The 18,600-nt window shown below is 40.4% G+C and overlaps 1 protein-coding gene across 3 annotated transcripts in view; it reads right to left on the reverse strand.

Annotated features, from left to right (window-relative positions):
• SHROOM4 (shroom family member 4) overlaps positions 1-18,600 on the reverse strand; it is a 232,281-nt gene that overhangs the window by 6,767 nt on the left and 206,914 nt on the right. For all 3 annotated transcript variants that reach the window (XR_001441973.2, XM_015127421.3, XM_015127422.3), the window contains 3 exons: positions 9,121-9,942; positions 4,503-4,683; positions 133-402 (listed from right to left, as the gene is read on the reverse strand). Coding sequence is in view for 2 of the 3 variants with exons in the window: in XM_015127421.3 (XP_014982907.2) it covers positions 133-402; positions 4,503-4,683; positions 9,121-9,942 (1,273 nt within the window). In the remaining variant the exon portion in view is untranslated. The remainder of the gene's footprint in view (positions 1-132; positions 403-4,502; positions 4,684-9,120; positions 9,943-18,600) is intronic.

An 18,600-nucleotide genomic window follows, 5' to 3' on the forward strand; every position in this document is an offset into this window, starting at 1 on the left:
CCTCCTCAGTGCTCACACGCTTTTAACCCTATGTTCTACTGTTTCCCATAGTAGCCCAACTTGAAAGAGGGAGCCTTGAGAAGAAATAAATGGCATTTCCCTCTACCCACACCCCAGAGACCCCAACTCTACCTTCTCCTGGTTGGCTTCTGAATCGATGCTGTTGAGAGCATTCTCCACCCGGGCCAGTCGTCCAGAGAGTGACAGCAACAGGTTGACCACTTTGTCCAGGTCCCCAACAAACGAGCGGTACTTTTCAAATTCATTGGATTTGCAGACGGCTTTTAAGTTGGCCTCCACCTCCTCCCCAAGGGCAGAATTGGCATTGATGTCCTCTAGCAGCCCTCGCTGGGCCTCCCGCAAGACAGAAAGTTTTCTGCTGATGCTTTCAATAAGCTGTATCTAGGGGAATTAAATAGGAGAAGACAAAGGATGAGAATGGGAATCAACAGAAACTGATTTGTGCCTGTAACCTCTGTTTTGGAATCCAAGGAACAGATGGTGGGCTCTATCCTAGTCACTGGAAACAAAGGAAACTTGGGCAAGTCATGAGCAACTCCAGTCTTTTGGGCAAGCGCCTTCTATCCATCTGGCAGGGATCTCCACGTCACCACCAAAGTTTTTGGCATTGGGTAAGTGGTACCCATGCACTAAGCTTCATTTACCAAATGCAACTTAATAAATACTTGCTGGGACTTTTTTTTTTTTTATTTTATTTTTATTTTTTTTTTGAGATTGAGTCTTGCTCTGTTGCACAGGCTGGAGTGCAGTGGCACCATCTCAGCTCACTGCAACCTCTGCCTCCCAGGTTCAAGCGATTCTTGTGTCTCAGCCTTCTAAGTAGCTGAGGTTACAAGTGCATGTCATGGATGCCAGGGCTAATTGTGTGTGTGTGGGGGTGTGTGTGTGTGTGTGTGTATTTTTAGTAGAGATGCGGTTTCATGATGTTGGCCAGGCTGACCTCAAGTGATCAGCCCCCCTCAGCCTCCCAAAATGCTGGGATCACAGGTGTGAGCCTCTGCACCCAGTCCCTTCCTGGGACTATTTAATAAATAGGAGCTACAGTCCTTGTGAGAGCCTAGGATAGAAAAGCATTTGCCCTAAGGTATTTGCCTATCACTTCATTCATTCTCCTTCAATCCATTTAAGTACCTCTCAAGTTCATGGCACTTTGCTAGATCTTTGCTTCCTTAGCTCGGCTTTTGAGGCCTTTTGGTAGGACTGTGAGTTCTGGAGTTAAAACGACTGGGTTTGACTTATAGCTTTGCCACTTCATAGCTGTGGGACTTTGGGTAACTTGACATTATTGAGCTTCACTTTCTTTATCTGTAGGATGGGGATAATTGCTTTACCCACTGCCTTGAGTCATAATAAGGAGTCAATGTGATTACGCATGCAAAGTGCTTGGCCTATAGTAAGTGCTGCATAAAAGCTAGGCTGCTATTATTTATTACTCAGTCTGGCCCCACCTTGCCATTCTAATGTCCCTCCTCAGAGCCTTTCAGAATTAGCTCCCCACTCTCCTCTGTGTTCACAACGCTCATTTTTGTGTTCCTGAGTAGCTTATGCAGTTCCACCTACTCTTTATCTCTTTCTTCATTTTAGTTACTCCTAAATTTCTTCAGGGGACAGCTCTGCCCCTCCCCTCCCCTCCCCTCCCCTCCCCCACAGGAAGCCCTCCTCTGTAAGTCTTCTCTCAGTGATCTTTTTTTGTCTGCGCTTTTAAGTATTTTAGAATTAGAACTCTACAGTGTAACTTGAAGTTCCTCACTTTCTATTCTGTGTGTGTGTCTGATCCCTCATCTGCTATTGATTGTAAGTTTCTTAAGGGAAGTGCTGTCTGTGTCTTCTGATTTGTCTCCCCTATAGGTGAGTACAGTCACAGGGAAGTACAGTGGAGTTTTAGAATCAGGGACATCTGAATTCCAATTCCACCTCCAAACCCTATGGCCTTAGGATAGATACCTAATCCCACTAAGACTTCTGTTTCCTCATCTGTAAAGTGGACACCTCCCCAACTCCAGAGATTTTCTGATGGTTAAATGAAACCACATAAGTAAAAGACTTAGTATTATGACTGGCACTTAAATGCACAATGCATGTTTACTAATGCTATTATTATTATTAAATTAGTTCTACAACATACTCCAAGCTAATAGATACTCGTCTAGCTGAAAGGTTATGACAAGAATGGCCCTGTCCTAGGCTGCCCATAGCCTCTGTAGCCAGTATTGCTTTGTGGTTAAGAGCACAGAGACTCCAGTGCCAGACTACCAGAGTTTGAACTCCTGCTCTGCCGCAAAGCAGTGGTATTATATACAACCTTGAGCAAATTACTCAACCTCTCTGCACATCAATTTCCACATCTAAAAACTAGGAAAACAAGAGGACCTACCTCATAGAGTTGTTATGAGAATTAAATTAAATTATCTTGTACATAGGAGTATGCTTCAGCGTATGTTTTAATCTTATTCTAGCCCAAGCACTGGGACCACAGGCTTGTAGTTTTCTGGAATGTATTCCTCTCTAGTAGTTCATTTAGAGATGTCCAAAGTGACCAAGACTAAGAAAGCCTCCTCCAGGTTCCAAGACCTGTTGTCATATTTCAGAACTCTTCAAAAGTCAGGAGATCACCATGATCTCGGTCTGAAGTATAATAGGTTTGCATCTGGGGAAAATTCCAAAACCCACTGGGAACTGGGGATCAGTGATATGAATAAGGCAACACAATTAGATGCCAAGAGGCTGCCAGTTATATTCCCACCATCTGCTCTCCCAAATAAAAGTCAATGCTGGGGACAAAGGATGGCTGGGGGCCATCTGGAAAATGATCCACTTGGAAAATCACCTTCCCATCCCAGTTCCCAGGCTCCAGGGATAGATGGAAGGATAAAAGTGGAGAGAGCCCTTTATTTCTTGGAACTTGTGCTCTACAACCTGAACCTCAATCCTGGGGAAGTATGGTAGATAGAGTTGTGGAGTCATCACAGATTCAGCCAGAGCTGAGTTGTTTTTTTTCTGGGACATCGCAAATTGGTGACATTCCTCACCTTTCTTCCTCAGAGACAAAAACTGTCATAGCCCACCCACAATCACTTGAGTTCACTTTCTATTGTTCTGTGCTCTGCCATTTCTGATCATCTTTCTCTTTTCCTGGTCAGACTTCTTTTGTTAGGTTTGTCCCCGTAGACGCCAGGCCCTGAGTAAGCTAGGAGTACCCCTGCTCAGGGAACATGGAATCCAAGGAAGCAGACATCTGCATCAATAAAACTTTAACACCACCGTGCTTCCAATTCTTCCCCTGACATTTTGCTTCAGATGGAAAATTGGAGGAAGGACTCTTGCAAATGGCCTTTTACCTTTCTACGGGTCATGTCCTGAAAGAAATATGGGCAGAAGAACAATTTACAATGAGTTCAGATGTCCACAAAGAGGTAAATTGAGCCTTTGAGGTTGCCATGACAACCCTATTTACTTATGAAATACAATAGGTAAGTGCAGGGAGGGCAAAGTGATTCCAAGAATTCCATTAGAAAACCAGACTAGTGGTACTTAGACAAAGAAAGGAAAGCTTTGGAACAACAACAACATCATCATCTCCACTTAACTATTTTGTCCTTTTAAGACATAATTGACTATCCTTGCAAATAAATACCAAAGTTTGCCAGCCTATAATTTGTCCTTATTTTAGTCTCTTCTGTCTCCCAGAAAGTTGCACAAAGAACAAAAACCAATGGCACTGCCATTGGTTAGAAGAGCCCACTGGCAGAAACTCTGATGTGCCCTGGGTAGTGAATTACTTACAAGGCTGGCTTAATTCAGAGAGACAGCATGTACTGCAGAGTAGAAATTCAGACCGTCTTGACTTTAAGTGCTGGATCTACCATTTAGTCTGTAACCCCTGGGCAAATTAGTCCCTTCAACTAGTAAAAAAGGGATAATAATATCTGCCTTGTTGGGCTGTTCTTTTTATTTTTGAGACGGAGTTTCACTCTTTGTTGCCCAGGCTGGAGTGCAGTGGCGCGATCTCAGCTCACTGCAATCTCTGCCTCCCAGGTTCAAGCAATTCTCCTGTCTCAGCCTCCCGAGTAGCTGGGATTACAGGTGCCCGCCACCATGCCTGGCTAATTTTTGTATTTTTAGTAGAGACGGGGTTTCACCATGTTGGCCAGGCTGTTCTCAAACTCCTGACCTCAGGTGATCCACCCGCCTTGGCCTCCCAAAGTTCTGGGATTACAGGCATGAGCCACCGCACCCCGCCCTTGTTGGGTTGTTCTAAGGATCACAGAGATAATAATGATGATTATGACTGTTATTATTATTATTGACTGGATCAAAAATAGACTGGAATTGGATCTGTGAGAAACCCAGAGAGGCTGTATGATTTCCATACTGAAAATATGGGAATGCAAGATGTTCTAGAGAGTGTAGAAGGCTGGTCATCCTCCAGACACATTCAAGCTAAATTCTGAAAATCTCTAGGGCACATCAAAACACTTTACCTTTTTTTGAGCCAGTTCATGGTCAACTTCCTCCTCTCCTAGGCCAATCTCTGCCATCTCAGGTTGGTCTTTCAGTTTGTTCAGCAGCTCTGCCTTGGCCACAGAAATATTGTAATAAGCCGAGTAAGAGGTAGGGATTGCTGGGGCCCCTGGAGGAGGCGAAAAGGGCTGAAACTCTTGTCTGTGGAAAGAAAGAATGACCATTTGAGCACCTCTGCTGAGAGATTGCTGACATTTCTGCTTTTTACTTACTCCATCTGAAAAATGGAACCCTGCTTCACCAAGGAGCTGAGAAAAATAGAGAAGGCACTGTTCAAACGTAAACAGGCCACATGAAGGCAAACTGGAGTTAAGGCAAGTTTTAAGAACTTAGAAGGCTATTTCCATGCTCCTGACTTCATCGGCTAAGGGGACTTCTTTCGAGATCATATGGTTTGGTCATTAACACTCAATTAAAATCCAGAAAAACTGGCAGGCCCTAAAAGTTCTGGACTTCTGATCACCATCCCTTTGGTGCATGGCCCCAGTATGTGGATCCCAAAGTAGGGGCTAGGTGGTAGAGAAGTATTTGAGACTTTAGCTATTGGTTCTCCAAGCCTGTTGGCCTCCCTCAGACCTACGCCTGGATCTCAACCCATCCTAGCTCTATCTAGTCGTCTTGCATACAAAGGCACCCTGTGGCTTTCCTGGACACTCGCATCATTTTCTCTTTTCCAATGCCACTCCTACTTGAAATGGACCCTCTGCTGCAGATCTCCCATAGCAAAGAGGTCACCCATGACCTCAACAGTGGCCACCATGTTGGAAGCTGTGGTTAGCACCCTGCCAGGGACTTGTCACCGCCCAGCACATATCTCATGAGCTCTTCTGACACTGCCTGCTGTAGGGAAGGCCTTCAGCCTGAAAAGGGATAGCATCTCTCCACTTCTGGCATATTCCCAATGGCTCCTGCCTCCTCCATGGTTGTAGAATGAAATGGGGAAAAAAATGGAACCAGTTGGCACCCAGGGGCTTGACAAGTGTAGCAGCAGACCCTGTTGTCTTGGGTTCACCAAAGCCTGTGGGGCTGAGGCATTGCTTCTCAGAGCCCCAGCTCATGAAATAGAACTTCTCCTCAGGAAAAAAAAGTAGTTCTGGTTCCATACTGGCTTGGGTTTGGCCTCTTCTACCATCAAAGCTTCCGGTCTGGTATGAGGAAGGAAGTAGAGAGAAATGCTACAATGTCAGGTCTCAGCGACGGAGGGGCAAATCATTTCGCCCATGGTTTATGCTAGGGAGTGGTCCACCCTCACTATATTCTCACTGCCTGCTAGCCACTCCCATCCTCCACCTGTTTGTGTCACTACCCCTTCACTAACCTCTAGCTGTTTGAAAGGGAAAATAGGAGAAACTCATTAGTCATTTTTGCAGCTATTTGCAATTCTTAGATAAAGGTCAAAAATAATGGTTAAAAGGCTCCACAGCTATTTACTGATTCATGTTATGCTGTCTCCTAATTCATCACACAAAAGAAAGTTTGGCACACCAATATTCTTTATCCTAGGTAAATTCATTTATATGTAAGTTTCAAGCTTGTAACATTGATAAAAGAACAATACTAGTTAACATGCACACCATACTTACCATGCCCCAGAAACCATCCTAAGATAGATACACACACACACAGGTATATAAATATACAATTGAATGTTCATGAAAACCATTATACAGATAAGGAACATGAGGCAACAAGAGGTAAAGTGACTTCCCCAAGGTCACCAGACATTAAATGACAGACCTGCGATTTGCACCTGGACAACCCGACTCTAGAATCTGTGCTTCAAGCCACTATGCCATCCTGCCAAAGGGACAACTTGAGATCATATAAAAGCCTACATGTAAGGAATTTTCTGGCTGGAGTATATCTATGTTAGCAGATAACAGAGAATATTCTGGAGGGAATATGAAGGTCTGAACTTAGGGAATTCCTATCTACAAGAAAAATATCTAGGGTGCGTGTGAAAGTTCTGTGTCAGAAGGTGTTATAAAGGGAAAAAAAGGATGTGCTACTTGGAGACTCAGTTCCCCAGCATAAACATCCCTGCATCATATTATAATATATCATATTAGGCACTATGTTCTAGGGATCCTTTCCTTATCACTTCCATTAACAAGGAAGGGATTATAGGTGATCTATGAGAACATAATTGGAATTTGATAGTAAACATCAAAGCAAAAATCGGATTCCTTTCACAGGGCACTGAGAGGAAATGCATAGAGTCCATAAAGCAAGCTATACCTATACCTGAATCAGAGTTATTAGACTTAAATAATACTTGATTATTCCACTAACTGGCTTCTGTGTGTACCCAGCATTTTTTAATAGAATAGTATATAGGTTATATAGGTACTAGAGTTTAACTTGGCTGAAATTAGGATGTCTTTGTTTGCATTTTAGATTCAAAATATTATGCATCTATATGTCCCTTACAAAATCTTAAAGCTGCTTCTTTCTGGCTAGGACACTGTCCTCTCCTAGGGTCTGGAACAGAATCTTCTTCAAGAGCCCAGAGATCCTGGGATGATACAGCAAGCATAGTGAGCTACCTGAGATCTTGTGATAAAGTTACTTTATCTCCCTAGGCCTCACCTTTCTCATCTAAGAAATGGAGAAGATGAATGGTAACTATTTCACAGGTTTACTTTGATGATTAAATCAATTAATACACAAAGTGCTTAGAACAATGCATGGCACATAGTAAGCAATCAAAAAAATATTAGCTATGTTGGGAATGATGCTGTTCCTTAAATTTCCGTCACTCAAAGGAGCATCTAATTGATTTTGTAGCCACAAGCAGAGCTGTGTGCAAACAAATGTTTTCCCTTACATCCCATAGTCATTTAAAATAAATCTCTGGAGCAAGTTACAAGATCTCTAGTAATAGTGATTTCTTTCTGTCTGACCAAGGTGCTAAGGCAAAGTGAGCTACATAAAGAAGGAAGAACCAGGGCCTGTAACTGCTGCCTCTGGTACACCTTGCCCTACAGTAGAGAAGAGGACCCTGTGACTCCTGGCCTATGGGAAGAACAAGATCTCTCTGGGAGAGGCTGCCTAGGAAGGCAAAGTAAGCATTGGCTTTGGAGTCAGACAGCCCTGGCTTTGAATCTTTGCTGTGTAACTTGGAATTAGTTTCCTCATCTGTCAAATGGGGATAATAATGGCTAATAGGGCTATTGGGAGGATTAAATGAAATAATGGACACATAACATCTAGCAGTATCTGGTATATAATAAATACTTAATAAATGTTCATCCATTCATTTATTTGTTCTGTCTTCTTAAATATTTGTTAAGTGCCTACTATTTGGAGGTCATTTTCCCTTTTCCCTGCTATGATAGATAACAATCACAGGTATTTTTCACAAAATGTTTTCTAATTACAATGAGAATGCTCCCCAGGTAGAAGAACAGCTTGAGAAGCAGCCACATGGGATCTAAGGACGGATTCTTACAGTGCCTGGGAGCCAGGCCCTGTAAATGCTGTGCTTATGGCATCTTGGGCTGGAAAACTGATCAACTAGCTCCAGATAGCCAATTCACAGATTTGTCTGTCAATAAAAGACATGATAACAAGGTACTTCTAACCACAACAAGTCTCAGGCAAATTCCTGCTATAAAGAGAGTTAAAGAAAGCACTCATAAGCCACCTGCCTCCCGAACCTCAGCCCTAGCAGAGAGTGGGCTGAGCTCTCCACAGGAGAGCAGGCGGAGCCGGTGACAGCCAGAGCGCTGAGCAATAATAGCAATGATGGTCCTGGAGCTTTTGCTTTGGAGCAAAATAAATTTTAAAAAAAACCAGTCATGCACTATAGGGCATGCAGATGACAACTGGCTCAGTGGAGTGAACAAACACTGGCAGTTCTGCTGCCAGAACACACTCTTGCTTTGGCCTCCCTGCCCAGGCAGCTCACCCTGTCAAATACCACCTATTACCCACCCACGTGAATGCAAAGAGGCAGGTAAACAAGGAGGGGGAGAAAGTGGAAGAGAAAAAGAACGTCCTTAACTATTGTAAGGAATTATCAAGGCATAAAGCACCCAGTCCCAGGAATACCTGTGATGCTGGCGGTTGTTGGGGGAAGAGTTTAGAAGCCCAGGCTACTTGTCCTAGAGCAGAGGCAGGTCAGGTTGCGAGCTGGCCTCTTATTCTGGAGGGCAGTCAGAAGAGAAGACAGAAAAAATGCCCAAGCCAGGTTTCTGGGAAAGACCTAGTACAGGAAACAAGTGTTCAATGCCTTTGGGATCAGGGGCCAGAAATTGATGGTGATGGATACCGTGAAGACACACTAAGGAAAAGTAGAGTATTTTAATAAAGATATTTAGGGATAAGAACATGATATTTACTGAGTATCTGCTATGTGCTAAGCATGGAGCTATATCCTTTATGTAGATTATCTTAATATTCACAACAATCATGTGATGCAAGTATCATTATACCCATTTTCCAGGTAAGAAAACTGAGGCTGGGAGCAGTTTAATTGGCCAGCCTGAGGTCATCCAGTTAGGAAATGGTGGAGGTAAAATTCAAACTTGTGTTGCCTGCCTCTTCAGGGGCCTCGTATCTTTCATATGTACTTACTTGGCGGATTCAGCGGCTTCCTGTTCCGATGTCCTCCAAAGCCCACCAATGCCATAGTAGCAAGGGGGCTGAGCCTGCTCAGGTTGAGATCCCAAGTGACCCCTTATTGGAGGCAGGAAGTCACTGGAATGGAGTGCAAAGGATTCTTGCTCTGCTGGGACACTTTGTGAACCCTGTCCCGAGCCCTCCAGGTGGCCAAGGCTGAGGGGTTGTGGCTGCTCCAGGACCTCCTCGGGATTGAGAGCACAGGAACCAGAAGTTTCTGAACTGAAATACTGGGGTGGCAGCTCCTCTTCCTCCTCCTCTGCCTCCTCCTCCTCCTCTTCCTCTTCTTCTTCTTCTTCTTCCTCCTCCTCCTCCTCCTCCTCCTCTTCCTGTTGCTTCTGCTGCTGCTGTTGCTGCTGCTGTTGCTGCTTTTGCTGCTGGGCTGCACGAAAGAGCCTGTACTTCTCCCAGTTGGGAGGAGGAGGGCGAGGAGGAGGAAAGGCCTTCTTCCTGGCTCCGAGAAGATCTGACTGGGTCTCATCGCCTTTGCTAAAGAGCTCCCTCCTATGCTGCCCCCAGGCCCGGGTGCTTTGGGGATCCAAGCTGATGTGACTCTCTGAGAAGGCACGGCTGCGCAGTGGGTGGGGCATGGAGGCAAGGGAGCTCCCCTCCTCATAAACTGAAGTTTCCTCTGATTTTTTCAAAGCATGTTTGAAGTCTCCAAGGAGGTCAAGAGAAGAAATTGCTCGGTAGCTTGACAAGTCCAGTGCTGGGTTCTCAAGGCAAGGATGGAAAGGGGTTGCCCATGAAAAGCTATTCTTGGAATGAGCCATTTCCCTGCAAAACATCAGATGAGTACTGAGAAAAACAAGCAAGTTGCAGATAGGCCCATAGTTTGGATGACAACATTTATATAAAATTTAAAATGTCCACAAAACAATGTAGTATGTGTAGTAAATGTAATAATAATAGTAATAATAATGATAGCTAACACTTACTGAGCATATACTAAATACTAGGCACTGTTTAAGTGTTTTCCATGTCTTCACTTATCTAATCCTTACAATAACCCTAGGAGGTAGCTATTACTATTGCACTGATTTTACAGTTGGGGAAATTGAGGCATAGAGCATTTAAGTAACTTGCCTGGGGTCATAAAGCTAGTACATGGTAGAGCTTGGATTTGAACTTGAACAGTTTGCTCCAAAGTCTGGATATACACATACTACCCCAGTCTGTTTATAGGAGTCAGATTGCATATGCTGTTTTCTGGGGCGTACAAGCCTGGTTATTCTGCCTCATCTGTTGTTTTTGTTTGTTTTTCATTATAAAAATTTCGAATATTTGGCCGGGCATGGTGGCTCACCACTGTAATCCCAGCACTTTGAGAGGCCGAGGTGGGCGAATCACTAGGTCAGGAGATCGAGACCATCATGTCTAACAAGGTGAAACCCCATCTCTACTAAAAATACAAAAAAAAAAAAAAATTAGCCGGGCGTGGTGGCGGGCGCCTGTAGTCCCAGCTACTCGGGAAGCTGAGGCAGGAGAAAGGCGTGAACCCGGGAGGTGGAGCTTGCAGTGAGCTGAGATCGCGCCACTGCACTCCAGCCTGGATGACAGAGCAAGACTCCGTCTCGAAAAAAAAAAAAAAAAAAAAATCGAATATTTAGAAATGTACAGAGATTGATTGCTATAATACCCATGTTCCTACCTATCACCCAGACTTAGTAAGTTTGAACACCTTGCCATTTATGTTTCATGAATTTTTCTTAAGAAATAAGAAATAATACCTACCCTTCACATAACTCTCCACTTCCATTCCCCTACTGTCTCTCTAGATGCAACCTGTATTATGAATTAGATATATACACTTTCCATGTTTTTATACTTGTAACAAAAAACACCAAACAGGTCATTCATAGTTATCTGCTATTTTGGATTTAAAATATCTCTTTCTGGCCAGACACAGTGGCTTATGCCTATAATCCCAGCACTTTGAGAGGCTGAGGTGGGTGGATCACTTGTGTCTAGGCGTTCAAGACTACCCTGGGCAACATAGCAAGACCCTGTCTCTAATTTTTTTTTCTTCTTGTAATTAGCTGGGCATGATGGTGTGTGCCTCTAGTCCCAGCTACACGGGAGGCTGAGATGGGAAGACAGCTTGAGCCTGGGAGGTTGAGGCTACAGTGAGCCATCATTGCACCACTGTACTCCAGCTGGGGTGACAGAGTAAGATCTTGTCTCAAACAACAACAACAACAAAAAACTCCTTCTAATGTAATTCCAATCAGAATTCTCAATAGGAATTTTTAAACTACATTTGACTACAGAATTTTTAGAAAATTAACTTGTAATGAAAGCAGGATATAATATTAAAGAGTATTCTGCTTCAGAAGAAATGGGGGAGGGGGTAAGTAAGGGATAAAGTATATCATAAAATAATTGTAATTAAAACAGTGTGTTATTGATCAACAAAACAGAATAGAAAGTTCAGAAACAAAGCAGACTACCTATAAAAATGTCATATACATAATCTTCCCCCAAAAAGGAGATAAAGAAATATTACTTAATAAATCTTTTTGAGATAACTGCAAAGCAGTGCTTTTTTGAGCTACATCATATCTTATATACCAAAATAAATTCCAGATCAAGAGTCATGGATATGTGTGTGTGTGTATATATAATTTTAATATATTATATATGTTATATGTGTATATATTATGCACATACATAACGTAAGAAAAACCTATCAGAAAATTAAAAAGACTATCATTTGAAGTGAAATAAGATTCTCATAAGCAATAGAAGAAAATCTCCAAATAAGTCCAGGTTTATTGGAATATACATAAAAATCCAAACTTCTGTATAATAAAGACTGACTAAAGTTAAAAGACATCTCTTTAGTCTCAGAGTATAAAGAGTTAAGCCCTCTAAGCCACAAGATCTGGTTTCCTGCTGTAGCCTGTGAGCAATCAGCATCATGCTAAGTCCTGCCCAGTGACAGGAAATTCCAGGGGTTCAATTAAATCATCATACAGAATATCCATTCAATAATCATGATGAAGATTGGAAATATTTCTTTAAAAAAAAAGAATACACATAATGATAGCCAAACTCACACAGAATGGAAGGCAAAATGTCCTTGATTCTCCTCTTATCCCGCCCCCATTCTGGTCAGCTCACCACTCATGTGGATCAGAAATTCATATCCAGACATACCCACTATTTTCTTATTTGGGCCTTTGCAAACCTATAGATCATTAAGATTGTAACAATCCCTTTTGTGCAAACTGTTCCACCTGGCATATTCTCTCTCTCTCTCTCTGACACACACACACACACACACACACACACACACACACACACACACAAAGGTGATGGACAAATGGAAAGTAAAAAAATGACAAACGTGTACCGGGCAGAGAAGCCTTTCCTGACTAGTTTATCAAAAATACAGGCAACTTATATTTAATTATCCTTATTCTACTTCATTTTTTGAGTATTCATCTTCATCCCCACCTAATATCATATCACATACCTATTTTTACTTGATTATTTTCTGTTCCAATCTCTAACTAAAATGTAAGCTCCATGAGGGCAGGATCTTGTCTGTCTCATTCATAGGTTTCTAGTGCCTGGCTCACAGTAGGTGTTCAATAAATATGTTTAACAAAGGAATTATGGTCAAAATTAAAGAAAAAATAAATTATGATACCCATTTAATACATAAGTTGAATTAAAGGCAAAATACAACAAATAAGACAAAGAAGGGCACTATAATGTTAACAACTAGAACACATGATGAAGATCTACCTCCTCTGATCTTTTATGCACCAAAAAACATAGCATAAAAATTCTTAAAGCAAAATCTACAGGAAATGCAAAGGTAGAAAACAAGTAGAAACAAAATATGAGACTGTTTCAGCTGATGACAGATCATGACAGTCAAAAACTAAGATAATGAGAAAGTCTAAATTTCTTCATATACTGAAACAGACTATATTTTTTTAATCAAGGGTCCATTGAGTATATTTTTCATTGGCTATATACTGAGCCAGAAAATGGAAGTAGTACAGACCATATTTTCTAATGACAATATGGTAACACTAGAAATTAATAACAAAATGAAAATTAAAATCTTTAGCATGTAGAGAATAAAGAGGGAAAAAATTCTTCCACTTTAGTCAAAGAGAAAATCTAATTTGAAATTGTTGAATACCTAGAAAATGACAACAATGGAAATATCAGAAGCTAGAGGATATGGTTGACTAAAGCAGTAGTTAAAGAAAAGCTTGTAGACCGGGTGTGGCAGCTCACTCCTGTAATCCCAGCACTTTGGGAGGCTGAGGTGGGTGGATCACTTGAGGCCAGGAGTTCCAGACCAGGCTGTCCAACATGATAAAACCCTGTCTCCACTAAGAATAGAAAAATTAGCCAGATGTAGTGGCATGCGCTTGTAATCCCAGCTACTCGGGAGGCTGAGGCAGGGGAATTGCTTGAACCTGGGAGGCGGAGGCTGCAGTGAACTGAGATCGCGCCAATGTACTCCAGTGCTCTAGCCGGGTTGACAGAGTGAGACTCTGTCTCAAAAAAAAAAAAAAAAAGAAAAGAGAAACTTGTAGCCTTAAATACTTATATTAGTATGTAAGAACGAATTAAAATAAATGAATTAAGCATTTAACAAAAGAAGAAAAGAATCATAAAAATAAACCTAAAACAAAGCAGAAAGATAATAAAACTAATTGCAGAAATTAATATACTAGAAAACAAATGATAGAATAATTAAAGCCAAAACCATTTCCTGAAAAGAAAATAGAAAACAATGAAACAGGTTAACCACTTGCTAATCTAATTTAAAAAACACCCAAATGCACAAAATTAGAAATTGAGAAATAACCACAGTTACAGAGTAAATGAAAAGGGTAAGAAAATACTTTGTTGTATCCCATAAAACAAATTTGAAAACTTAAGGTATTTCTCTACAAAACAAATATTACCAAAACTGATTGCAGAAAAATGAGAATATATAAACCCACCAGTTACCATAGGGAAAAAAAGTATAAATTTGACCAAAAAATAGCTCAATCACACAGTCTTGTGTTAATTCTACCAACCTTCAAGGAAAAAAATCAAACCAATGTTATTTACACTTTCTAGAATCTGGAAATCTAGAGAATAGAGAGAGAAGAAAAGATTCTTGCATTACATTGATACTAAAACCCAGCAAACAGAACAGAAAAGCAAACTAGAGACCAATCTCATCTGAGAATACAGATGCAAAAATCTTAAATAAAACATTAGCAAACAGAATCTAAGAGGATGTTAAGAAATATACACCATGATCAAGTGGGGTTCATCCTAGAAATGTAAGACTGGTTCAGTAATAAAAAATCTACTGATATAATTGACAACATTAATAAATCAAAGGATAAAAGGTACATAACAATTTCCCTAATGCTAAAATGTATTTGATAGCAATTCAACATCATTTCCAGATTTAAAAAAAACCTAACAGAAAAAGATGTCTATTTCCATAATACCATCATTATCATCAGACTTTTTTTTTTTAAGTCAAAAGTCAATATTGTGCTTAATGGCAAAACACTAGAGGTATACCCATTAAAAACAAGAACAAGGCAAAGGTGCCCAGTTTCCCCACTAATATTTAATACTGCTCTGAAAGCAATAGTGCAATTTGACAAAATAAAGATGTACGCATTGGAAGAAGGGTATATCTTCTCATTATGTATAGATGACACAATTATTTATCTGGAAAATTCATCAGAAACTTTTTTTTTGAGACAGAGTCCAGCTCTGTCACCTAGGCTGTAGTGCAGTGGCATGATCTCCGCTCACTGCAACCTCTGCCTCCCAGGTTCAAGCGATACTCGTGCCTCAGCCTCCCAAGTAGCTAGGACTATAGGCATGCACCACCATACCCAGCTAATTTTTGTGTTTTTAGTAGAGACAGGTTTTGTCATGTTGCCCAGGCTGGTCTCAAACTCCTGGCCTTAAGCAATCCACCCACTTCAGCCTCGCACAGTGCTAGGATTACGGGCATGCACCCCTGAGCGCAGCCTCATCATAAACGATTTAAAAACGAATACCAACAACAGGAAAATTCAGTAAGGTGTCAGGGTACAAAATTCATATATAGAAATCATCTTTTCTATATAGATGCAACAATTAGTTAGAATATATAATGGAGGGGAAAATCACATTTACTGCAGCAATTATAAAGATAAGATGCGTAGAAATAAACCTAACAAGATATATGCAGGATCTATATGCAAAAACTTTAAAACTTATTGAGAAACATAAAACTAGATGCACATAAATGAAAGGACTCACAATTTCCTAGTGATGATGACTCAACATTGTTAAGATGCCAACTCTAAGTGAATCTATAAAATTAATAGAAACTCAATAAAATTGTCAACAGATTGCATTTTGGAACATTATTGTAAATTTCATATGGGAAAAATAAAATCGTAAGTATTATTATGAACAGTATGGAAAAAGTAGAGTAATGAAAGAGGGAAGACCAGCCCTAACAATTATTGAAATAATTTCTAAAGTCAGCAGTAAATAAGGCAGTCTCACAAATAGAAAGGGAGATCCATGGCACAAAACAGACAACACTAGAACACTGAAGTCAACTCAAATGCATAAGGGAAGTTAGCTTGTGATGAAGCATTTCAAATAGTGGGGGAAGGATGAATTATTCAATACATAGTTTTAGAACAACTGGATAGCCATTGAGACAAAAATAAAGCTGAATCATCATATCACTTTTTACACTGAAATAAAGTTTAGATGTATCAAGACTCAACCGTCAAAAAAATACCATAAAGGTACTAGAAGAAAACATTTTAAAAACTATAAAATAATCTTGGCAGAACAAGTTCTTTCTAAGTAAGACACAAAACATAAAAGTAATAAGGGAAAGTTGATAAATTTGACTTCCTAAAACTTAAAAAATTATGTCCAGAAAAAACATCATAAAGTCTAAAAGTGAAGATATACTGGGAAAAATATTTGTAACATATACAACTAAGACTAAATATCCTTAATATGTGAAGTATGCTTACCAATCAATAAAAGGGACCAATAACTCCATAGGGAAAAAAACGTATAGTTCACAGAAAAATACAAATGACTTATCAATTTACCAAAAGGTGTTTGATCTCACTTAAAATTTAAAAAATGCAAATCCAAACAATAATGAAACTTTTTTAAATAAAAAAAGTTAAATAATTAATGAGGATATAAGGAAACAGGTGATCTTATATGCTGTTGGTGGGAGTTGAAATTAGCATAACTCCTAGGGAGGGCAATTTGGAAGGCAAAGAAGGTAAAATGTGCATTTCCTTTGACCCAGTAGTTCTACTTCTAGGGATTTATCCTACAGACACATTCCAACAAGAACACAAAGAGACATCCATAAGGATATTCACTGTAGATTTGTATGTAATCACAAAAGACTGGAAACCATCTAAATGCCCTTCAATGGGACTAGTTAAATAAAATAGGGAATATCTATATATGGAACACTATGTAGCTGTTAAAGGTGATGCAATAGATCTATGTGTAACATAGAATAATCACTAGAATAAAAAAGCAGGATGTAGAATAGAAAAGATGTGCAATATGTTCCCATTTTTGTAAAAAAGAATGTATATACATACACACACGTTACTTTTCTGGAAGGATACACAACAAACTGCCAGTAATGTCTCTTGTGAAGAAGAGTTGTACTGATGGTTTGGGGTGAGATTCTCTTATTGTGTGTGTGTATGTGTGTGTACACTAAATGCATTTATTACTTTTTTCAATTAGTAAACAGAAAAAGCATAAATCTGATTTTGTCATACATTTTTCTGCTTGAAGCCTACATTATTCATAAAATACAGACCCCTTACTAGGATTTGTAAGGTTCCTTAAAATTCTGCCTTTCCTACACCGCCCACACTTCTTTTTGCCTTTACATGCTCTGTTTCCTCTTTATCCTCTCTTTCCCCGTCTTTATCTGACTTACTTTCAGATTTCCACTGAGATATCATTTCCTTCAGGAAGCCTTCCCTGATTCCCCCAAAGGATGGGATAGGTGCCCAGACTCTCCTTTAACGGCACCCATTAATTTTCCTAGCACACTACTCCTTACTTGTCTGCCCCTTCCACATAACCATATTGAGGGTGAAGGCCATGTAAAGTTCACCACTATGTCACCAGTATCCAGCACAGTGCCTGGCACACAGTGGGTGCTCAGTACGTATTTCTTCAGTGTGAAATAAATGCAGGTTTGTGTGACTATGGAAAAGAAGAAAAGTTAGATCTCTTTTACTGTAATCTCGCAGCCCAGGTTGCTAGGCAATGGGAACAATGAGTAGCAGAGCAGGTAAAGCAGTCGGCAGCTGTCCAATTGCTCCAGAATCTGATTGGGGTTTTTGTGTGGTGGAGGGAGGGGGAGCGGGCTGGGATTTATCTCGAGGCTGTGTTTGCATAGCAAGTCTGTTGTTTTTACCTAAATTGCATATTTCTTTGGGGGTAGCGCAAGCTAATGGAAATTATTTGTTTTGCTCAACCTTATCAAGCTTCCTAATTCTATTACTGGGCTGATTTACCCTACGGTGCTTAAAGAGCACCACACTTCATGAGCTGCATGGAGCTTTGCTGCTTTGATCAAAGCTGGTGCCTTGTCAATGCCGTCCTTAGCTGCACATCTCAAAAGATGAGGTGCTTGTCTCATGTAGGTGCTTTCATAAAATGCTGCTTTCTACTTCAACTGGGTGCCTGGCCAACGCCCTTCAGCCTTGTCCAATCATTTTTTCACTTTTTGGTATCCAAAGATTAAGGATTAATGGGTTATTGATATTTACCTTGAAACCTTTATGGTCAGTTCCCTTTTTCTTCATTCTGGAGGAGTTCTGGGTTTGTAGAAAAATGAGGTCAAGTTTCCACTCTACTGGGCTCTTACCATTCTTTTTTCCTTCTCCCTGAAATGGGATTTCAACCACCTACCCTTTTTTTTTTTTTGACAGGTCATTTATTTTTTAGTCTAGGGTAGTTGTCTTCACAGAATTTCATTTATATTTGTTTTTTTTTTTCTATTTCTTGCATTTCAAAGTATAAATATGAGGACATTAGCACATATAAGAAATTAATAAATATACTGCCAACATATGTTGAGGGTACATGCTTAAAAAATCTTTCTGAGAAGGGTACATGATCCAACTTTTATTGGAAACCACTAGTCTGGGAAAACAGCTCATAATCAAAGTGGCTCCTCATCAGAATTACCCAGGAAGTTGTTTAAAATGCAAATTCATAGGCCCCAACCCTAAAACTGGGATTTCATACCTCTGTGGTGGGCTCCAGGAATCAGCATTTTAAGCAATTCACCTAAAGGATTCTAACACAGGTGGTTCAGGGACCATATCATGGAAACAAAGGTTCAGAGTAAAAGGGTTGGGAGTGCTATGATTTGGGGGCAGT

Source organism: Macaca mulatta, chromosome X (genome assembly GCF_049350105.2).
Source record: "Macaca mulatta isolate MMU2019108-1 chromosome X, T2T-MMU8v2.0, whole genome shotgun sequence".
In the NCBI taxonomy this organism is placed as follows: Eukaryota; Metazoa; Chordata; class Mammalia; order Primates; family Cercopithecidae; genus Macaca; species Macaca mulatta.